Source organism: Prionailurus bengalensis, chromosome C2 (assembly GCF_016509475.1).
Source record: "Prionailurus bengalensis isolate Pbe53 chromosome C2, Fcat_Pben_1.1_paternal_pri, whole genome shotgun sequence".
NCBI lineage: Eukaryota > Metazoa > Chordata > Mammalia > Carnivora > Felidae > Prionailurus > Prionailurus bengalensis.
In genome coordinates, this window is record NC_057350.1 from 143,119,281 (window position 1) to 143,144,329 (window position 25,049).

At 36.5% G+C, this 25,049-nt stretch overlaps 1 protein-coding gene across 1 annotated transcript in view; it reads right to left on the reverse strand.

Moving 5' to 3' along the window:
* The window catches only part of TOP2B (DNA topoisomerase II beta), a gene marked incomplete at its 5' end in the record, with an annotated part of 64,986 nt that extends 40,463 nt beyond the window's left edge, over positions 1–24,523 (reverse strand). Inside the window, 7 exons of the mRNA XM_043595538.1 lie at positions 535–747; positions 1,870–1,967; positions 2,834–2,979; positions 7,871–7,934; positions 9,243–9,333; positions 10,229–10,383; positions 24,265–24,523. Coding sequence (XP_043451473.1) covers positions 535–747; positions 1,870–1,967; positions 2,834–2,979; positions 7,871–7,934; positions 9,243–9,333; positions 10,229–10,383; positions 24,265–24,523 — 1,026 coding nt within the window. The remainder of the gene's footprint in view (positions 1–534; positions 748–1,869; positions 1,968–2,833; positions 2,980–7,870; positions 7,935–9,242; positions 9,334–10,228; positions 10,384–24,264) is intronic.
* Positions 24,524–25,049: the final 526 nt, after the last annotated feature.

Genomic DNA, 25,049 nt, shown 5'->3' on the forward strand with positions numbered 1-25,049 from the left:
AAAACAAAATGAAACCCCCATATAAACACCTAAGCATATTAAAAGAGAGAGAGAGAGAGAGAGAGAGAGAGAGAGAGAGAGAGAGAGAATCTCCAAGTCAGCCAGAGGGAAAAATAAACCAGAGGAAGAAGGATAAGAACTACAGCCGACTTATCAGAAACCATGCAAAACAAGAAGACAACAGAATGACATTGAAAGAAAAATATCATAAACCCCTATTTCTATATCCAGTGAAATTCCGTACCGTTTGAAAGTGAAGAAAAATACTCTTTCAAACAGAGTAAGAGAATTTATTGCCAGACCTACGTACAAGAAATTAGAGATCTCTAGGCAGAAGGAATATGATTAAGATCTGAAACTAAAATCTACACCAAGAAATTAGGAGCACTAGAAATGGCATAAATGAAAGTAAAATAGAATCCTTTGCTGTATTTTTAATTGTTCTATAAGATAACTGAGGGCGTAAAGCAGTTAGATTTAACTATAAGCTGCCCACAAAATAACAAAGCATTTACTATTTTAGAAGACACTTACAGGCAATTTCTTTCCATTAAACATGACCTTGACCCCTTTGCATGAACCAGCCAAATCATAAGCTCTTCTGGTCATGAGGGCCACAATATCCTTGTCAAGTTTTTCCATCTTAAATTTAGACAGATCTGGTTGGAATGTTATGCATGTGTAATCTTCACCATCAAAATGTTTAATTTTGGCTTCAGAAGTTTTCATCATGTTATTCATCCATGTCTTTAAAAGAAAAAATATTTAAATATTTAATACTTCTATATTTTATAATACATAAAGACTCAGCTCATAAAAACAATCATTTACCATAACTACATCCATTTTCCAGCTTTGCAATAAACAAATCCTGGAAACTGATAATACCAGAGATGAAAAAAAATTTAAACACTACTACAGTATTCCCCTTTCTCTATGTTCCAAGACCTGCACCATGGATAGTATCAAATCCTACATATACTGTGTTTTTTTCTATATGTACATATCTAAGATAAAGTTTGATTTATAAATTAGGCACAGTAAGAAATTAACAAAATGGAATAATTACAATATACTGTAATAAAAGTTATGTGAAAGTGGTCTTTTTCTCTCTCAAAATACCTTACTGTACTGTAGTCAACTTCCTTGTGATAAAAAATGCCTACATGAAGAGATGAAGTGAGGTGAATGATGTAGGCACTGTGACCTAGTATTAGGCTACTAACTAACCTTCCAAATATGTCAGAAGGAGGATCATCTGCTTCTGGACCACGGTTTATTGCGGATTAACTAAAACCATGGAAAGTGAAACCACTAGATAAGGGGGGGTAGGGGGAACGCTACTATATTATAATAACCTCATGTTGAAAATAAGCACAATGAACTGCACAACTTTGTACGCTGTTAATAACTTTCAAATTCTTCAACATGACTATTTAGAATTTTACAAAAATAAGTATGATGCTTTTCCTGACAAAATTATTTTAGCTATGTAAAATTTCAAACTTTTTCAAAAGCCTACCAGAATAAAAATAAGACAGAATTCTGAAATAGGAATTTGATGAACTGATGAAGAATTTTTCAAATATGCTAAGTGGATGCATTTCAATTAATCTGTAAGGTTAAGGACATTTTCAGTAATGCTCAATTAGATTAAAGGAAAAGTCTATTAAAGCACTTTGCTTTCAATGAACAGGAAAAAGGTTTATCTAAAAATCTAGGCATTCTTAAGTCTTTTCACTCTATTGATGTGCTTAATGCTTAAAAAAAAAGTTGTACAGGCATCATCAATGCAATTTACCTAAGGTTCTATTATTAGCAAAGCAACAAAATACAATTTTAAAAAAATTAGACACATTTCTATCATACCTGCTTAAAACTATGCTTGTATTCTTTGCAAGCAGTCTCTACTGTAAACTTTGTACTGAAAATATTACAAAGTTTTGCACCATAACCATTGCGACCACCTGTAAGAACAATTAAATGTGAAAGGTTTAACGAAAGGGATTTTAGGGAACTTGGTTAACTTATCTACCATAGAGCAGATCTGTTGCAAAATAGTTCCACTTACTGCATTACCTTAATAATCATGAATTGAATATTTCAGAGTATATTTGGATTTTTTCATTTAGAGAAAAATACAATTAAGATTTAGCACATATGATAATATAAATAATATCCACTTTGCAGATTCATTACCTTCATCACAAAAAAATTAAACTTGCTATCTCCTATAATCAAGTAAGTGTATATGAGTACAAAATCTAAGCTTTCTATCAAAGTTACTTCTCTATTACAAAAATTTAATCTATGTCACTTCCTAAAGCCTTGGTTTTGAAAATAAATAAAAACCATCAACCCACTTGAGCAATGGAATTAAGTAGGGAAACATTTGGTTTTGATCAAAGCACTTTCAACTCTATTTACAAAGCCTAGATTTCCAATCTCGACCGTCCTAAAACAGTTTAGAAGTAATTTAACTGATATCAAACAAAAGACATGGTGCTTATGTAACAAGAAATTCACATACACAGGAATTATACATCTGACTTTCATTAGTACTCTAATTCAAAACTCAAACTGTCAGCCAGGTTAGAGTTCCAGGAGTTCTAGCATGAGCCAATGTACTATCAATGAAGCTTTTAAAATGTCTCTGTCAGACATAATACTTACACATGATAGTTTTTTATAGACATTAATTCTGAAAATAATTTTCTCACAATAAAACTACATAGGTTTCCTTTTCTGTAATATTTAATATAGGAATAGTTAAATTTTATGTTGAAAGCATAAAAAATTCAATAAAAATTCTGATCAGCCATTTAGACTTTACCTGTTACTTTTTTCTCATCATCATCATAGTTACTGGATGTTAAAAGCTGTCCAAAAATTAATGCAGGAACATAAACTTTCTCTACTTTGTGTTCTACTACTGGAATGCCTTTCCCATTATTCCAAATGCTTATAATGTTAGATTCACTGTAAATAAACAAGCAGAGTTTAGAGCTTAAAATGGTTTAAAGATATGTTAATTTCCATAAAAAATAAAGTAATCCAGAACAAACCTGAGTAACTGTAAGCTAAACTAAAGCCATTACTAATTAGAAGACACTCATCTTTCAAGAAAATACTTGCTGAGGATACACATTTCTATCCTAGTCATAACTCAAATTAGGGCCACTAAGATCTGCAGGTAATATTGAAAATTTTCTCAGGAAAAGAAACTTCTTAACCTCCCAGAAAACAGTTAAAGCAGTGAAGCTTTTACAAGAAATCAGCTAGCTACAGGGGCGCCCAGGTAGCTCAGTCAGGCGTCTGACTCTGGATTTCTGCTCAGGTCATGATCTCGAAGTTCAGGAGTTCAAGCCCTGTGTCAGGCTGCTTGGGATTCTCTCTCCCTCTCTCTGCCCCTCCCCCACCCCCCCCATACACTTAAAAAGAAAAAGTCAGCCACAGATCCGTTTCTTTTCAAATACATTAGCCATGATCTCTTCCTGCTTCATTCTACCAGGATACCACCTGTGAATCACAAGCTCTGCAGAACCAGCTGCCATTGCCATTTTCATTTCCTGCCTGTTGCTGCAGTACATATGGAAGAGAACAAACAGCCTGAAATGTATTCCATTCTCAGACTAAATATTACAGGGTTGTTTTGCATTGTAGCAATCATTGTTATAAACTAATTTTAATGGTTTTAAAAAATGTAGATGTTACCTATTTTAGGTTTTTTGGGTTTTCCTATCACAAAACCATCCATTTAAGCCCCGAATGGTATACAATAGAGGCTCCTATAGCTAACATCGACTTGATGTAGGCAATAGTCCTGATGGAAAATTTTGCCTACTCTATCATTTTGAGTAGTACATACTATGATGCTTTAACCCATTTAAGAGCCAAATTTGCAAGGAAACACAGCATCATAACCAACACTGAGAACTGGCTCTAAAAGTTACCATTTGCCAATCTAATTCATAATTCTTCTTAGATATACTAAGAATTTAATGTGAATTTCACTCACATATACATACCTTAATCTCTGAAGAATTTTTAGAAGTAGTTATTAAGACTAAAAAATTGCTATAAAAGCCAAAATTAAAATCATATATCCAGAGGGAAATCAGTTAATTAAATCAAGAAAGAAAACTAAAAAATAACTTTTAGGAGCACATCGTCTTCTTTCCCTAAATCAGCAACCAACTTTTCTTTCCCTCGTTCTCCAACACAGGTTCTATTCTCCAAATGTCCTAGGCTCAAATTTTGATAGCATTTTTTATTCAGATCTCCTGGTCATTCTCTAGAGTCCTTAGTCATCAAGACTTATGTCCTTAGATTCATTTCATATGAGTATTCAGTCCTTTCTTCATTCCAAATACTAATACACGAAGCTAGCCTAGTTATCACCTTAAATACTGTATACAAAGCTGAAAAGTCCTCTACTACATGTTTACAGCCATATCCTTAATTATAGTCAAATTTAATTGCCACTGTTCTGCAACACATATCCTATTTTTCCTTCAGGTCAGTTTTAATACTTGTCCATGTTCATTCTCAATTCTTCCATTTCTTTGTTTACTGGTCTTTCCTTTGCCTTTTTAGTCTCTTTGGCCAAAATTTACCCTAACTTTGAGAAGTCAGTTTATGACTTCAGTTCTCCATGAAGCCTTTTACCCAGCCAAAATTATATACCAAAATTTGCTTATATACCAAAATTAGAAAAAAAAAAATCTAAATTATTTATTGGGGACCTCAGGAGATTAGATTATCTCACTTGTAGGTAAACACCCTCTACAGAATACACGGCTGAATGTTTAAGTATGTAGCAGTTTCAAATTGCCTATTGTACCTCCACTTGTGCCTCCTATCTCCAGAGGTAATAGTGGGCCCTAGAAACACAGGCCAGAAACTACACTACTTTTCTGACTTCCAAATACTTCTTAGCTTAAGCTTAAAACCTGTAATTATTAAGTACCTATTTTCTATAAGAAACTTCATGGAGCTTAAAGTTAATAGAGAAGAATCCTAAAGGAAATAAAGAAAGGCAATGAAAGTTACAGACCTTAAATATCTCAGAATGACACAAAAGCCAATACAGTCATGAGTAAACCTTTAAAATGTTTTTCATCCAATTTAGTATATCGTATATGGTACTATAATTAAGATAAGCATTTTGTAAATTCATTATCACAGTTAAAAAGTAAATAAATAAGGCTTCACATCTACATTCAGTAAGCCTAAGTATGAAATTTGAACTTTCTATCGGTCACCCCTCGCTACTGAAAAATCCCAATCTACATCACTTCCCAGATCTGGCATTTATTTCTGTAAGCTCTAAACAATGCTTCAGAGTTCTATAATATAATCTTTGTTCCATTAATAATCTTCACGGAAATATTAGGAAAAAGAATACTATGTTTGAATGAGCTACAAATAAAGTTTCAAAATAATTAAAACTAAAAAGAAACCTGGAAGACAATCTAAATATCTAATATTCATCAACTGGAAAAAGGTTAAATTATGATATATCAACATGATAATTAGTAACAATTACAAAGATTTAAGTAGATCTATATAAGTTAATAACAAAGGCTGTCCACAATATGTCAAATAAAAATGGAAAAAGCATACAATCCCAATTTTTAAAAAGTAAAAATACATCTGTTGATGTATTTCAATAGGTGTATACTATTTTATAAAGCTATGGATTTAAGAGATTTAACCCTACATAAACAAGGACACTTAAACTAGAGGGAGAGTTAGAATTCTGGTTAATATGCTTTCCACATTTGTTTTTAATCAGATAGCTGCCAACAAATAAGTTGTTTCAATACTAACCATCATATTCTATTACTTAATGAGTTTTAAGTTCTTCTGTAAACAGTTGCTCCAAATTCTAGCAAAGCTGCCCAAATTCTGCATGGCACCCCCTGCTAATACATTCTTATGCCTTTTACAACCATGGCTGTTATTTAAACTTTACCTCCACATTAGAGTACTATTGAAAAAGAATAAGAGCTAGGCTATCCACACTTAACCCATTAACTATCAAAATTTAACCTCTCCTTTACAAAGAGTTCATGTACACATGTGCACAAACAAAATTTTAAATCTGCTATACAAAAATGTTAAAAAGAATGAAATTCAGAGGATATCAAAAATGAACAGCAGAGAACACTGGGCCAATGAAATAAATAGCAGAAGAGCAGTTTCCCATTTCAATTCTGCTTTTAATAACTTCTTTAAGGGCGCCTGGGTATCACAGGCAGTTGAACATCCGACTTCAGCTCAGGTCATGATCTCCTGGCTCATGAGTTCGAGCCCCGTGTCAGGCTCTGTGCCTACAGCCCAGAGCCTGAAGCCTGCTTCAGATTATGTGTTTCCCCTCTCTCTCTGCTCCTCCCCCTCCCCAGCTCGCACTCTGTCTCTCTTTCAAATATTTTAAAAAAAAATTTTTTTTGAAAAATTTTTTTCAAAAGTTAAAAAAAAAAAAAGGGAAAAAGATCACTAAAGGCACTAGTTACAAAGAATTACTTTGTCTAGAATCTATAATAAATTTAAAGGTAAAGCACTCCACCAAGAGCCACTATTCAGTCTACAGCAGTTGTTTTATAGCTCACTTCTTGATCACTTTGTTATGACGGGATTCTATGTAAGCTGTTTTAAGTCCATGTTGTTGGATTAATGTGGCCAAAACAATTAAGATAAAAGAACCAAACAGCTGTAATCATGTTCATCAAGGATGTACTTAAGAAAGAGCCCCTTCTTCCTTAGCTTTCAGTCAAAATCTTTCCACTCTGAACTTTAAAAAGCTTAATGTTATCTAACATTCATCTATTACTCCTCACTAGCTAGCTCTCCTAAAGCACATTAAATGATACTGTTTTTAACGGATAATTTCCTAAATATAGAAAAAAAGTAATCTTGAAGCTAAAATTTCATTGAAACTCTTTTAAACTCTGCATAAATTACAATTTATAAGGGTCCTATGCACTTTACCACGTAAATCCTCAAGAATGTATTTGTTACAGAAAGGATCCAAAGGGGGGAAAAAATGGAAAGGAAAAGAAAAATCTAGAACTTTAACAGCACAGTTATGCGGTGATATTTTCATATAAGATACTGTTTTATATACATATATACATGAATCGTAACCATACCATCTAAAATTAGATTAGTGACAGTAAGACTAAACCTGAATTATTAAATGTTCACATTAGAGAAAAACCGTAACATCACTCGAAATTACTAATAAGATTATAAATGATATAAGTAATGCAATATTTTACAAAAGCATGCTGACAAAAACAGGATAAATGTAACAGTAATATTTCTATCTTAAAACTGTATAATTTTGACTCCCTTTCAATTCTCCAAAACAAATCACCATAGCGAGATCTAATTAGCTGAACACCTGGTATATATTCTATAATACCAGCAGTTCCTAATTTACAAATGATGTTATAAATAATGGAAAAGTCCAAATACTGGTCATAAAAAATAAATTTTACCCATAATATAATTGGAAGAGTACTAGCAATAGCCCTTAGCCTTGACTCCTAAAGCAAAGACAAAAAAGGAAACATCAAGCGACCACTGTATCACCTGAAACAATAGCCGCAGCACCAAAGAGAGAGAAAAATGGTTTCCAAGTGTTCCCATAAGGAAGTGCTTTGGAATAAAACATCATGAATGAGAGAGAAAACCATAAAAGTATACTATATTATGGCTAAAAGAGGCAAAAATAACAATGTCTCATGCAACAGGGAAACTTTAGGAGTACTAATTGTATACAGTATTTGAAGAGTATTCAAAAGCTGGGGGCTATCAGAATAAAACAACTTAGCCTAAAAAATTAAACTTGAAATATACTTACGGATCAATAGAAACTTTAATACAGGTCATATTCTTATCCCTCTGTTTATTGTCAGCTGCATTAACTACAAATTAAATATTGTGATGAGTAATAAATACATGACACAACTTCATGTGCATCCCAACTTAATATAAATATTTACAGATAGTAATAGTGAAAATTATTACTAATTTCTAATATAAAACTTTATTTCCCAAATAATATTCTTAAATTTTATATCACACTAAATTACTATCGTGTTATCTACTACAAACAAGGGGTAGGGGAAGGGTAGATTTTGTGATATATAAAAATAATTAAAAACAAACATCTGCAGGCTATAACCCCCTAATCCAGGTGAGGCCCAAAAGAAAAAAATTTGAATTTAATTATACTGTATCTTTCTCTTGATATCCTTCAATAAACTATGGTTTTATAGACAGGTTGAGATAAAATAAATTATTTTTAAATTAAAAAGGCAACATCTTCAGCATCCTTAGAAATCAAAACTAAATCTTATGTAGTATAATCATATATTTTCATATATTAACCACTGCTGTGGTTAGACACATGACTACACAAATTTGAACGCAAGCTAGCTGTCAAATTCAACTTCAGTCACAGAACGACTATGTCCCTGGTAAACACTATGTAACATAAAAGTAAAAGTGAGTGGATAGCTGGGAAGCAAGAGTGAAAGGTATAAAATGCAAGTAATCAGGTTTACTCCCCTATTCTTTCCCCAAAGGAGGAAAGCTGGAGGAAGCTCAGAGAGACCCACATAACCCAGCTGTCGAGGAAATCTCAAGTGGCTGATGAGGTAGCAGAGCCCAAAGGCTCTAGAAAGTCCTTGACTAAAAATATTTCCAATGTGCAAGCATTCCCTAGCAATCAAATGAGCATCCACATTTCATTGATTTAATTAATCCTACGATTTGGAAAAAAAACAGAGATCAATTCAGAACAATGATTGCTTCTGCCCAACAGAAATGACTGATCTGTTGGTAAAAACCACAATTTTACATGTCTCACTGCACACTCACTAAATCTTCAAGGATCAGGTCCTGTAATGTATATTTTTAACATGCCGCCCTAGGTAAAAGGGATGCACACACAACCTGCAATGACTACACACACAAGATACAAACCAACTTTGGATTACTGATCAAATACAACAAATTCACTTTATAAATAAATTCAAAGATATGTGCACAAATATGAAAATATTACAGCAAGTGACAAATTTTCTGAAGAACATTATATTCAGCACATAAGCTCAAGGTATGCCTTTAAAATTTATACTGTAAGTCTAGCTTTATTTACATACTGATGTATATATATATATATATACATCAATGGACACAAATGCATTAAATCTTAAGCAAGTACTCACCCAAAATTTCATCAAAGATCTTGTATAAACCTGGCACAAAGGTAACCTCTCTGCAATTCATTCCTACATCTTCATCATATACCCACATTAGCTGCATTACGAGAAAAATTCAAAAGGAATTATTGGGTAAAAAGCATTTAACATCAATTTTACATAGTATAAACCCACATCTGTCATTTCCTCTGTTAATACTTAGACTTTCAAAGTAAAAACACATACACTACTTCAGTTCCAATCATCTTCACTACATTCATATCCAATTTCAAAAGTTTCAAAATGGATAAATTATTCATTTTGTATTGAGTCTGTATTCTTACACATAAAGTCAGTTTATTAATATAAGGCACCAAGAATTGTTAGAAACAATATTTAAGTAAAATAGGAAAAAAACACAAAAATATATACATATTTTACTTCATGTTTTAGATTTTTCTATAAAGAGCACAGATTAAAATAATATGAATACAGCATGACTTTAGACTCAGAGACTTAGCTTTGAATCCCAGCTCTTATTGGCTGAGAGATCTGAGCAAGTTATTTACATTTATTTAAACTTCAGTTTCCTTGTCTATAAAAAGGGGGTAACAGTACCTACATCCCAAAATTGTTAGAATCAGATAATATGTGCAAAAGCCAAGTTCATAGTAAGCATCAAAGGGTCATTAGTGTGTGTGTGTGTGTATGTGTGTGTATATATATATATATAAACTCTACAATTTGAAGCAAACCATGGCATAAACTTAAGAATTTTTAAAAGATTCACACGCTACCATTTTACTCTATACTCCTGACCTCTAATAGTTTTTATCTCCTAGTTTTTTATCTTCAGCAGGAAATGAAGACATTTCTACCTACCTTAAATCTCTCTCCCTACTTTACATATGACTACAAAGACATCAAATTATGTACTAAGCATATAATCACAAAAATTTTATTAAGTAGAACAGATATACATCTCCTAATCTCAAAATTTAACAAATAATTACCTGTGTCAATGGCTCCACTGACCCAATATACGTATCAGGACGAAGGAGAATATGTTCAAGTTGTGTCTTTTTCTGATACACTCTCTCAACAGACAACTTCTTTGAAGAATCATTTTTGTTTGCAGTTTCTGACTCTTCTTTTTTGCAGCATTGTTCTGATCAAAAAGAGTCTAAAATTAACCAAAAAATCAAATTTAAATAACCTACCAAGGGGTAAACTAAAATGTATATGGACACAAGACATAGGCTTTCTTTTTAATTATCATATTATCTCTCAGGCTTACTGATTTTTAAGTCTTTAAGAGAACACAGGTCTATTTACTGACAGTGCAGTTCTTTTAGTACAGTGTAAAACTGCAGTTTTGACTCAGCCCAAAAAGTAGGAAAGTCATATGCCTACACCTATATAATCCACAAATATAAATATTTCCCAATTCTGTAAGTTTTCAAGATAATTCTTACAGTCCTCAAAAACTTTCGAAGGAACAGGAGTTCTGGTCAGGTTATAGGTTCACAATGACTAAATCTGGCTAGCTGCAGGAGTCCCCAAGTCTTCCACATACCAACGCCTTGCCATTAAGCTACTGAAAATTATAGTAAAGAGTAGGCAAAAGTAACCTACACAAAATAGTAACCTGTGTAGTTAATTAATATGCACTGATATTGCTGAAAATACTAAGCATGGTTTATGAAATCTCAAATTTCACACTTTTTAGAGGTCATGCCAATAATTCCTTATATATCAGTGCTAGGTACCTCATTACTGAGGCATCCCATGATTCTAGTTTCTATGCCAATTCCAAAGAGACAGAGGTTGGTGATCTTAATCCTAACCATTCCTACAGTAGATAAGGATCCCTAATCCAATTCCCGAGGTCTAGAGATTTCCCTGTCTTCTTAATAGCAGCAGAGAACACACGCTTCTTCTGGAATTCCCTAATGTTGACAAATAAAACATCTCACTAAAAGAAAGGTGTTATACTGACATATTTTTTTACAACCAAAAAATAATTCACATATAAGACACAATGAAAATTGAGATATCTTCACAGGTCTTTGAATTTAGTAGAAATGAAGTGGGCAGAAGACAAACAACAAAAGAGGTTTTGTTTTGTTTTGTTTTTATGCATTTGAACAAGTCACTTCAATTCAGGTCCTACATATAGGACCTGAATACATACCATCCATACATACCATTATCTTTAAAGTTAATATTTGAAAAAAGGCCATTACATAGTCTTGAAATTTATGTTTAAAAATCAAATGCAGAACCTCTGAGCAGTCTAAACCAGGACAAGAATTGTAACATACAAACTCCATGGAAATTCAAACATTAATTAAAATCTTCCAGTGCCATAAATTTAACATAAAATTAAAGATACTTAATAATATTTCAAAATAAAGTATTATAAATAACTCATTTTCTATATTTTAAACTATATTCTTATACACTCTTTCATTTATACATTACACTGCTCAATTAAAAACAGCTTTGGATAAAAGAAAATAATTGTTTCATAAAGTCTTCACATTCTATTTCTATCAAGAGTTAGATGATGAACTGGCCAGAAGTATGAATTATATTTTAAAAATACCAGACAGTCTCCAAATTTCTAATCCTGGCTTCTCATGAGATAGCTCATTAATTTATAGAAACAAATCTAAAGGTAAAAACATAATTGATTTTTTATAATGGGTCCTCAGAATAGTAAGGACTAAGATCACACTCTTTTAGAAAGTGTTTAAAGGCAATAAATGCTATGGAATAAAAGTGAACATTAACTTAGAACTATTTGCAATCATTGGCATAAAGGTTAGGAACTTATAATAACCATGCAAGTAAAGGCTTTCTGATCCCAGGCTACTACTCCAAATCCCACAACAAAGAAAACATCTTTGATTTGACTAAACCAAAGACAGGTCTACCTAATTTGGGCTTCCACATTTAGCCCTGAGCAGTTACACTGAACTAAAAGGGCGCGCACCCACAAGTATGTAAAACAAGGGTAAAGCCCTTCAGCACTCCTTTAAGAATTAACAACTTTTCCCATATCCCTTCTTCCTCCCAAATGGATTATGAGAGAATAAGGAATGTTTGCTTGCACCTAACAGATCCCTATCAAGTTCAAAAGTTGTCATTCTTGATAGGATAATGTCTCAAAAATGAGAGAACAAGTGAAACATAGTTGGCTTTGTTAAATTACTACCTGTAATTTTCTCTAAGAATAATATATAAATGTTAGAAAATAAGTTGACAAGTGCCTGTGTGGCTCAGTCAGCTAAGTGTCCAATTCCTGATTTTGGTTCAGGTCACGATCTCACAGTTTGTGGGTTCAAGCCCCACATCAGGCTCTGCGCTGACAGTGTGAAGCCTGCTTGCTTGGGATTCTTTCTTTCTCCCTCCCTCCCTCTCTCTCTCTCTCTCTCTGCCCCACTCCCACGCTCATACATACACACACACACACCCTCTCTCTCTGCCCCACCCCCACTCACATGCTCATACACACACACACCACACACACACCCTCCCTCTCTCTCGCTCTCTGCCCCACCCCCATTCACACGCTCATACACACACACACAGACACCCTCCCTCTCTCTGCCCACCCCCACTCACACGCTCATACACACACACACACACATACACACACACACACACCCTCCCTCTCTCTCTCTCTGCCCCTCCCCTGCTCACGCTCTGTCTGCCTCTCTCAAAAATAAACATTAAAAAAAAAATTTAAGTATTGAAAGGCCTTAAAGAACACATATTATTTATAGAATATAATAAAACAAATGTTTTGAGATCTGTCGACAATTCAATATTAACTCTCAATTTCTAAAACTTGCATTTAAAACTTTAAACCTAGGGGCGCCTGGGTGGCGCAGTCGGTTAAGTGTCCGACTTCAGCCAGGTCACGATCTTGCGGTCCGTGAGTTCGAGCCCCGCGTCGGGCTCTGGGCTGATGGCTCAGAGCCTGGAGCCTGTTTCTGATTCTGTTGTCTCCCTCTCTCTCTGCCCCTCCCCCGTTCATGCTCTGTCTCTCTCTGTCCCAAAAATAAATAAACGTTGAAAAAAAAAATTTTTTTTTAAAAATAAAAAAAAATAATAATAAAACTTTAAACCTAAGTATTTCGTTGAGTCAATATTTTTAGTTAACTTTACCAAAAATTATTTGCTTTGACTATATAAACTCTATTGCTTTAACTTTTATGTGAAAATGTTAGTAATCAAGTATTTTTAAATGGGTAGCTTATTAAAACTACACTGTTTAGTGAACAAAATTACAAGAGTATATAAAAAATATGAGCCCATTATCATCAGAAAAAAAATTACTCATTGTACACGCATAGGAAAAAATATAAAATACACTCAACAGAATATCATTCAAAATCATCTGTGAAAAGTAGAAATAAGTTATTTTCTTTTTTTAAATGTTTTATGTTTATTTATTTTTGACAGCAAGAGAGACAGAGCATGAGTGGGGAGGGGCAGAAAGAGAGGGAAACACAGCATCCGAAGCAGGCTCCAGGCTCTGAGCTGTCAGCACAGAGCCCAATGTGGGCCTTGAACTCACTGACCAAGAGATCATGACCTGAGCCGAAGTCAGATGCTCAACCGACTTGAGCCACCCAGGTGCCCCTTTCATTTTTTTTTCTGATACACATTTTCTAGTTTTCTACAATAAACATGGATAGAAGTATTTTTAAAGTTTATTAACCCATGTATGTGAAAATGTAAATAAGCTACAATAAAACTGAAGGTTTCTCTTTTCCAGCGACACTGTTAATACTTACTTATTACTTCCACACTCCCAACTTTCTCACTAGAATCTAAGCAAAAAGTAAAACCAAAATAAATAAGATTGGCAGGCTTGGCATAGAAAATAGAAATTAACACTGTGGTCAGATTTGTCTTTTACTTTCCCATTCTCAACAAATGGCTGGCTCACTAACAGCAAACAGAAAGAGAAGGTTCTCTCCTGAGAGGTCTATAAGTTTTTCTGACAGAAACCTGGAATAATGTCCTGTTTGTTAGCAGAAAGTTGTCCCCTAAATAATGTCCAGGTCACTAAAAATCAAAATCTGGGGGTGACGGGACAGACAGCAACTGCTCGCTCCCCCCCCCGCACCACAATGGGATGATCCCATCCCTAGAACAGGTGTAAGTACAAACATCTTGGGCCTGAGAACTAAGTAAAATGAGAAAAATCTATTGATCATCTTCCCTCCAGCTGTTATTACCACTATCTCTAGCTAAGAGAGAAAGAAAAGAAAAGGAAAGAAAGAAATCACCAAGTAGTTCTTCAGTTTTAACACTATTACTGATAATATTCAGAAAAGAGATCACGAAACTAGCTTAAACAGAAACAGACCAGCAAACCCATATGGACACATTTATAAAAACACTCAACCCCACAAATGATAAAGAAGACAGATATATATTTGACACTTGTAGGCTAAAAAGAATTATGCTCGTTTCATTTGGGGAGGAGAGGTGTTACACTTCCCATATTAATGTCAGTATGTTTGGGTTTTCATTCACAACTTATGTGGTTTACCTGTATATCTACAAGTTTTCCCAGTGAATCTCTTGTGCGATTAGCACTATTTGAGAAGCTGAAAAATCCTTATTGAGTTGCAATAATCCCCTCATCCTCCTGTTTAACTGAGACAGGTAAATGTCAGCAAAGAGGTTTGATTTTTAAATTTTTGTTGTGGTTGCTGTTGTATTCATCTTTTGCTTTTCAAGTCCTTGTTTCACTATCTTCTTAATTTGCTTTAAGTTTTTGAATTATGCTCATTTGAAACACTAAAAAGAAGGGGGTCTTTTGATTCAAAAATGATGATTTAAACTTTTCTTATTCTTATATGTTCATAGTAGTAAAATACCTTGTACTATCGTGATTGCACTAAGTACTCCACATTAAATAAAAATTCACAATATGCCTGTAAAAATAATCAATTACCAAAAACATTCTAAATAAATTTTAAGGTTTGATAAAAGTGAAAACTTACAATTTAAGTTTATTTGTAATTTATTTTACTGTCTAAATTTGTTTATGTGGACAAAATACCGAGCTATTTATAGTAATAAATCCAGCATCTAGTTACAATGGAATATAAGAAATCAGAGCAACATTTTGATTTCCACATAAAACTAAAGTCAATGAAAATGTAAAATAACCCCATCTGAAAATACCCTTCACATATCTAAAAACGTTTTAATTCTCTTTGTGGTTTACACATGATGCCATAAACGACTTTTTCTGAAGTTCAAAAGGTGGCTGCCAAATTAATGCATTGTTGGGGATTTTTAAATTATAACAAAAATATCAAAATAATTCATGTAGTTGATATTAAAATATTATTGTATAGCACTTTTGCAATATTGCTAACTCCTAGTGAAAGAATATAGATATAACATTTATCCAAGATTCAACCTTTATCAAGAATACTTCTCAACCACCAGAAAAGAAAGAAAAACATTCCAATAAAACAAATTTTTTATTTCAGAATGAGTATGTACCAAGATCATTCTGTTTAAGAAAAAAAAAAAAAAAAAGACTGTTCCATGCACAGTTCCAGAGCTGTCACGTGAGATATAGCAATTTGGGGCAATCACCCACAGTTCCTGTTTTTCTGTGAGAGAATGAATTGCTGCCAAGGAGGGGAGAGGAGATGGTTTGCCAGTTGGTGCTAAAAAGGAACTGAGCCAGTCATTCACATAATCGGCACAAAAAATCTCACCATCACCAAGCCAACAAGAGTGGTGCTAGCAAAACCTTGGCAACAAGCCTTTTCTCCTGTCTTCTATAAATGACCCCCTTAGACTTCACATTACCCTTTTGTTACATCTCCTCCCCTTCCTTTCTCCCTCAAGACTGCCACGCTTTGATGTTCCTTTCACTCATATTTCACCTATGTAATAGAGAGGGCCATGCTACAATAAAAACCAACACTTTGTCTTCCATCTATGCTCCTCAAGAGATGCCCTCCCAAACCAGGGACAGGGAAAGAGATGGAAGGTGAGGGATACTTAAGATCATACGGAATGTTTAAATGTCCACTGTGAAAATAAAAAATACACTTTCTCTAAAAGGCATCCAAACTGGAAAGGAAGAAGTAAAACTGTCACTATCTGCAGACGATATATTATATACAGAAAAATCTAAAGACTCCACCAAAAAACTATTAAAATTAACAAATTCAGGAAAGATGAAGGATACAAAATCAATATATATAACTCTCTTGTGTTTCTGTACAATGACAAACTATCAGAAAGAGGAATTAACAATCCCATTTACAACTGAATCAGAAAGAATACTTCGGAATAAATTTAACCAGAAAGGTGAAAGACCCATTCGCTGAAAACTAAGACATTGATAGAGAAACTGAAGACACAAAAAAATGGAAAGAAATTCTATGCTCATAGAATTAATATTCTTAAAAAGTCCATACTACACAAAGCAGTCTACAGATTCAATGCAATCCCTATCAAAATTCCAACAGCATTTTTCAGAGAAACAGAACAAACAATCCTAAAATGTGTATGGAACCACATAAGGCTCTGGATAGCCAAAGCAATCTTGAGTAAGAAGAAAAGACCTAGAGGCATCCCACTCACCAGTTTCAAACTATATTAAAAGCCATAATAATCAAAACAGTATGGTATTGGCATAAAAACAGACACAAAGATCAATGAACAGAACAGAGAGCCCAGAAATACACCCACACATACATGGTCAATTAATTTACAATAAAAGAGTGAATAATATACAAGGAAGAAAGGATTGTCTCTTCAATAAATAAATGGTGCTGGGAAAACTGGACAGCCACATGCATGAATGAATGGGAGCCCTATCTTATACCATACACAAAAATGAACTCAAAATGAATTAAAGACTTCAATGTAAGCTCCTTGATGTGGGTCTTGACAATGATTTTTTTTAATGGACACCAAAAGCAGAGGCAACAAAACAAAAAATAAGCGAGACTACATCACACTAAAAAGCTTCTGCACAGGGGCACCTGAGTGGCTCATTCCGTTAAGTGTCCAACTTTTGGTTTCAGCTCAGGTCATGATCTCACAGTTTGTGAGTTCAAGAGAGCATGCAGCCTGCTTCAGATTCACACTCTCTCTCTCTTTCTGCCCCTCCCCCATTCACACTCACACACACTCTCTCTCAAAATACAGAAATAAACTTAAAAGAAAAAGCTTCTGCACAGCAAAGGAAACCATAAAAAATAAAAAGGCAACCTACCAAACATGAAAAAATACTCGCAAATCATAAATCTGATAAGGGGTTAATATCCAAAATATATAAAGAACTCATACAACTCAATAGCAAGAAAAAATCCAACAACAACAAAAAAAATGGGCAGATTTCCTGAGTAAATATTTTTCCAAAAAAGACATAGATGGTCAATACACACATGAAAAAAACATGCAACATCACTAATTATCAGGGAAATGCAAATCAAAACCACAATAAATAAATAAATAAATACCACAATAAGACACCACCTTACACCTATCAGGAGGGCTATTATCAAAAAGACAAGAAATAAGGAGTGTTAGCAAGGATGTGGAGAAAAGGGAACCTTAGTGCACTGTTGGCAGGAATGTAAATCGGTGCAGCCACCATGGAAAACAGCATGAGGTTTCCCAAAAAAAAAATTACAAATAGGGGGCACCTGGGTGGCTCAGTTGGTTGACTTCAGCTCAGGTCATGATCTCATAGTTCGTGAGTTCAAGCCCCCTGTCAGGCTTTGCACTAGCAGTGGGGAGCCTGCTTTGGATTCTGTCTCCCTCTCTCTGTGCCCCTCCCCCACTTGTGCTCTCTCCCAAAAATAGATAAACATGAAAAATAATTATTTTTAAATAATAGTTAATAAAATATTAAATAAAAATATTATTTAAAAATATTATTATTTTTAAAAATTAGAAATAAAATTACCATTGGATCCAGCAATTCCACTTCTGGGCATTTATCTGAAGAAAACAAAAATACTAACTTGGAAAGATATATGCACCCCCATTTTCACTGCAGCATTATTTACAATAGCCAAGACACACAAGCCACCTAAGCGTCCATTAATAAATGGATAAAGAAAATGTGGTACATACGCACATACATACATACGTGCACACACACACACAGGAATATCATCCATCCATAAAAAAAGAAGGAACTTTTGCCATTTGTGGCATGAATGAACCTTGAAGGCGTTACGCTTAATGAAATAAATCAAAGAAAGAAAGACAAATACTGTATGATCTTACTTATATTTGGAATCTAAAAACAAAGCAAAACAAAAACCCTGAATATGGAGGGTGAAGGGAACAACATGGCAGAAGGTGACCTATAGGTACAAACTTCCAGTTATAAAATAAGGAAGTCCTGGGAATGTAATGTAAAACAATATGACTACAGTTAATCATACTGCACTGTATATTTAAAAGTTGCTAAGAGATTTGATCTTAAAAAATCCCAATCAAAAGAAAAAAAATTGTAACTGTGTGGTGATGAATGCTGACTTGTTATTTCACAATATTAAAAAAAAAATACTTTCTCTGAGACAAAAGACATGAAAATTCTTTTCAATAGACTTGAAGAAAAAAAGACGCATGCATGTGTACACATCTGAGAGATTATGTGGCAGCATTACGTGAATATATGGATAATCTCAATCAGTCCTCAAAGAGCTCCACAAAGTAGACACCCTTATCATAATTCTCCTTCTATAGATGAGGAAATGAAGTCTGAAGAAGTGTTTTCCCAAAGCTAATAAACTAGTACTTGAAGAAGCTGAATTATGAAACTATGTGATCTGATTTCACAGCCCATTCTCTTAAAAAGCATTGTTACACAAGATACATATACCCTAAAAAGGAAACATATTCCCTAGCTTTCTGTGTGAAAGTAAACGAAAGGTTAGTAGAAAGAGATACAAGTATACCCCAGAAGACTTTTTAATCCTGTTACATCAGGATATAAAAGATGAGGCTTTTTGGTTTTTAATGTTTTTAAAGTGGGAGGTTGTATTAAATCATGGTTACAAAGATAAACCTGGTTTCAATCCCACTTCTGCCTTAGTCAGGTGATTAATAGTTTGTTACCTAATTCTCTAACCAGCCCCACCCCCATTTCTTTCTCTGCAAATGAAAATAATAAACTCATCATACCTTTTCTCTAACGGGGGCCCTATTTTTAAAAACTATAAAAGAGGCTTAGTTTTTAAAAGCTGTACTTAGTAAAATACAACTACTGGCACTGAAATAATTAACAGATCTAAAACTATAGGTAAACACTCACTTCCATTCAGAAAAGTTAGCACCAATTATAACATTTTCTAAGTGCTGCTTTATGTTACTCGACAATGTATCTAACATCGCTACCTGACCACTTGTCTTACTAATGATAGACTTTTGAGGAAGTTATATGTCAGTTACCCAATTTGTTAAGAATAACTGAGGTTAGGGGCACCTGGGTGGCTCAGTCTGTTGAGAGTCCCACTTCAGCAGGTCATGATCTCGCAGTTTGTGAGTTTGAGCCCCTCATCGGGCTCTGTGCTGACAGCTCAGAGCCTGAAGCCTGCTTCACATTGTGTCTCCTCCTCTCTCTGCCCCTTCCCTGCTCATGCTGTGTCTCTCTGTCTCTTAATAATAAATGTTAAAAAAAATTTTTTTAATAAAAAAAAAATAACTGAGGTTGGATTATGAATTCAGCTTTTTGCTAAACACTATAAAGGATACAAATAAGTACAACACATGGTCTCTGATTTTAGGGAGTTTATAATTTAATTGTTAAAGGCAAAATTATGCGTGAAAGTTATATAAAAATACTTTTTTTTTTTTTTTTACCCATAAGAGTAACAGGAAAGGATGAGTGTAAACTGGAGGATAAGAGTTTCGTGAGACTCTGAGCTAGCCTTGAAGAGTAATTAAGATTTAGACTGGTCAAGAGCCTTCTTTTGGGAGAGGGATGGGTAATGCCATGTGTTGCTGGTATTAACTTCTATTGGGATGCTTGCCAGCATGTAGTATTAACATTGTCATTGCATGAAAGTTTACATTTTTTATAGGTATCTCTCATGACATATATTTTTAAATGTTTGTTTATTATTTTGAGAGACAGAGAGTGAGAGAAGAGAGAGACAGAGACAGAGAGAGAGAGAGAGAGAGAGAGAGAGAGAGAATCCCAAGCAAGCTCCACACTGTCAGTGCAGAGCCCAACATGGGGCCTGAACTCATGAACTTTGAGATCAGGACCTGAGCCGAAATCAAGAGATGGACACTCAACCGACTGAGCCACCAGGTGCCCCTAAAGCAAGGTTCTTAATACAAATCTTTACATAATATTTGAATATACAATCATGTTTTCTGAATTAGAAATATTCACAGTAAACAAAAAAAGTATTCCTTGTCTCTCACTGAATTTTACTTTTCTAAAAATTTTAAATACTTATTTATTTTTGAAAGATAAGAGCACGAGAGGGGGCAGGCAAAAAGAGAGGGAGACAGAATCCAAAACAGGCTCCAGGCTCTGAACTGCCAGCAGAGCCGGACGTGGGGCTCCACTCACCCCACTCACAATCTGTGAGATCGTGACCTGAGCCGAAGTCGGATGCAATGCTTAACTGACTGAGCCACCCAGGCACCCCTCATTGAATTTTACTTTTTAAAACACTATGTTAGCTGTGGTTTTATATATTTTTTAAAGAAACTTACGTTTTAGAGACAAATACTGAAATATTTACAGATGAAGTGACATAATTCCAGGATTTGCTCTACTTCAAAATAATGAAAAGGGACAAACTGGGTAACCTTGAGTTGGTAAATCGTTGAAACTTGGTAAATATAAGAAGGCTTCTTATACTATTCTGGGCACCACTTTTTTATATGCTAATATTTTTAATCATAATATCTTTTAATCTACCAAATTAGAGTACTGCTAGGAAAAAAAAGATCAATATTCATATGGTAATTAACTATATTCTAATGTTTCCACAAGTTTTTACAACCACTTACAAATGATAAATAACAAAATGAAATTGACTAGAGGGTCTACTAATCAAAGCTTTACAAACTAAAGGTTAATTCAAGAAACTTTGCTTAGTTCAGGAAGCCTTCAGAGCTGTTGTCAGTGTTAACTCAAAATAGTTCTACTATCTTTTTTCACTTTTTTTAATTTCAAAAAATTAGCTTAAAATGCTATAAATCAAGCACAAACCAAATACAGTATCATAAGGAGAAGTTAATGTCAGTCTTAAACCACCCTGCTTTGTGGTTTCAGGTACTGAAATGTAAACTTTCAGGGCGCACCTGGGTGGGTCAGTGGGTTGAGCTTCTGACTCTTGATTTTGGCTCAGGTCATGAACTCATGGTTTGTGAAATCGAGCCCCAAATCGGGCTCCGTGCTGACAGTGCAGAAGAGAACCTGCTTGGGATTCTCCCCCCCCCCCCCCGCTCCCCCCCACCTCCCACCCCTCTCTGCCCCTTCCCTGCTCTCACTCTTTCTGTCTCTCAAAATAATAAACAAACATTTAAAAATATATGTCATGAGAGATACCTATAAAAAATGTAAACTTTCATGCAATGACAATGTTAATACTACATGCTGGCAAGCATCCCAATAGAAGTTAATACCAGCAACGCATGGCATTACCCATCCCCCTCCCAAAAGAACGCTATCAGGGACTAATTCCATTTTTATTTCTTCCTGTTACCCACAAGCAGGTGGCAACATAACACCAGTTTCAATACAGCAGGCAAAGTTACCCCTCTTCAGAAATAGATGACCACTGAAACAAATCCCTGAATTCCTTCAAAGGAATAATTTCCTTTCACCCGGGTTCAAAAGCATTTCATGTAAAAGCAACTTCATTATTCTGAGTGTACATTTCTTGAACTTCACCACCAACAACAAAAACCATTTATTAAACCCAGAACTGGCTACCTATGTTTACCTCATTTAATTCTCAATGCAACCTTATTTTATAGATGAGAAAACAGACATAGAAAGGCTAGGTCCCTTTTGGAGTATGTGTTGCAGAAAGGATCTGAATCTACATCAACTTGACATCAAAATCCATCCTCATAACCACCTCACTATATTGCCTCCCATAAAATTAGTCTATGATCAATGATGTTGATTACGGACATAAAGATGGTCATACAACCTGACAAATTTAAAGCAAGCATCAAATCTTAAAGTGGACTTCCGGAGTGATTAGCGTTTCAATAAACTTCTAATCCAACAAGAGGATACAATCTATAAGTAAAAGATTAAGTGACTTTTACTGTATTAGTTTTGTATGAAAAAAAAGCCTTTAATAAATCAAAATTATCAAATGAATTTTCTGATACCGAATGAGACCCTCTAAGTTTCATGAAATTTTTTATGTAAATAAGTTTCCTATTGAGCTTGACAGAAAAAGCAGTCATTTAGTTATCTACAAAGTTAAATACCAGTAAATTAAATATCGCTATCAAATGTCAAATGCCAACCAATTCCATCTTGGAGCAAAATGTTTACCATTACAGAATCAGAAGTCCTCAGGAACACAAATCAGGCCTGGACACTTCCAAATAGTGAATGAGAACCATCTGGCTAACTCAATGTTCAGAAGTTGTTTGATTTTAGTAACAGGGGTAAGGGCCATCCATTTATAAAAATCAGTGTTTTGCATTTATGCATTCTCCCCTCCGAGAATGGACCGCATGGACCAATAATTTATAACCTCACATGTTATCTATTCTGGCTCTGATCTGTTCACCATGCTACATTATTGGAGCAGCATACAAAATTCGGAAAACTCAACAATAAAAGCCTGGCAAGTCACTTTGCAAAGCACCCTGGCACCCAAACATAAGTGCTTAAAATGTTTTTCTGCTACCAGTAACATACTTTTTTTTTTTTTTTTTTTTACAAGGAATACTTTTCAACACAGCAGAACTGCTACTCAACTCCCCTCAACCTGGCCCAAGTGAAGAGAAAATGAAGCAGTGGTAATAAAAATGCCAATATGAAAGTTTCCTTGGGTGTTTTGAAAAAGGGGAAAATCCATCGAAAGTCCCTGTAAAATGTAACGCTTTTTAAATGTTTCTCCTGGAAACCAAGTCAGTTGGCTGAGCTGCGCTTTTTTGTGTGTGTAGGAAATGACCCTGCTCTGAACTCTATGCTGAGCAAGTGAAATGCTGGTGAATTATCGATCTGCCGTGGGAATCGGATCTCTCTGGGTCTTCCCTCCTCTACTACTTCCCAGCAGGAACGGAGCGCCGAAATCCTTTAATTCCGGGGCTAAGCACTTCGGTCACCTCTCCAGCACCCTCCATTCGGCCCCCACCCCGCTTCACCTGCGATGCTGACGCAGGTGAACGCTTCTTTTAATAATCCCACCCGGACAGATGGACGACCTACAAGCATATTAGCTGCTGCGGAAACAGCCATTCCGAATGCGCTTTCAATCGAACGAGACTCTGAACTCCAGTGTAAATTGCCTTAGACGAATCCCCCCACCAAACCCATTCTTCTCTGAGAGGTCAGAGAATCAGAAATGGTTGCATTTGCATTTCCAGGACGGACACACATACACACACACACACACACACACACACACCCCTTTCTCCGGGATTTTCTCAAACCACATTTAATAAAAGTGCTGACCCACAGAGACACACAGGCATTACTGCCATACCCATCATCTCATGCCTCACTGACCTGGAAGAGTCTTGAGAAAGAGGAAAAAAGATGAAGCGAGGGCTTCCTATCGGATTCATGGTCTGTCCCCCTAAGTTTAAGCGCACGTAAGCCCCAGCAGCGGAGCCTCCAAAGAGGTAAAGAAAGAAAAGGGGCGGGGAGCGGGGGGTTCTGCTGGCAGAAGCCCCGACGGGGCGCCCGTCCGGGGCGCCGGATTTCCCTCTCTTTTCCCTTCCTCCCCACCCCCGGTCCGCCCGGCGGAATTCCTCCCCCGCCGCGGGCCGGGAACAATGCCGCGGCCAGGACCCCCGCCCTCCGTCGCCCGCCACTCACCACCCAGGTCAGTGCCCCGTTGCCGCCGGCTCCCGCGCCGCCGCCGCCGCCCGCCTTGGCCATGGCGGGTGCCTCCGCTCACAGGCCCCGAGGCCGCGGCCGCCGCTCCCGCTTCCCTGCGGGCCGCCGGCCCCCGCTGCTCCGCACCGACCGCTCCGCTCGTCGTGTTCCTAGCGGCGCCGCCCCCCGCGCCCCATCGTCGAGACCCGGGGCGGACGCCCGGCCGAGCCCGCCGAGGAGGCCGCGCCGCCCGGCGCCCTCAAACTCGAGGCGCGGCGGCCGCGTCGCCCGGGCCTAGGGCCGCCGCTGAGGAAGAGGTGGAGGAGGAGGAAGCAGGAGGCCGGCGGCGACAGAGCCGCGGCGCTTCCTCCTCGCCCGCCCGCGGGCGCCGCAGCAAGCCGGGCCGAGGCCGGGAGGTGCGCGCGGCGAGCGCAGCCGGGGAGCCCGGGGCGTCCAGACGTGGCGGGGACGCAAAGGCGCCTTGTCCTTCCTCACACTCCGCGAAGGCCGGCCGCTGGGGTTGCGGGAGTCGCCGCCGCTGGTGCCGCTGCCTCAAAGGCCGCCTTCGTCGGCCGCGCTGCACCCCGACTTCCTCACATCCACACACCGAGAGGGACAATAAACAGAGCCACCACCGTCGCGGTCGCCTCCCTCTTGTCCGGCATAACACCGCACACACACATTCGCACACCAGGGAGGGCGGGAGGGAGCGGCGGCCGCCCCGCTGTCAGTCAGAGCCTCGGCGCCCAATCGGGGCCTTTTAGCCGCAACCCCTCGGCCAATCC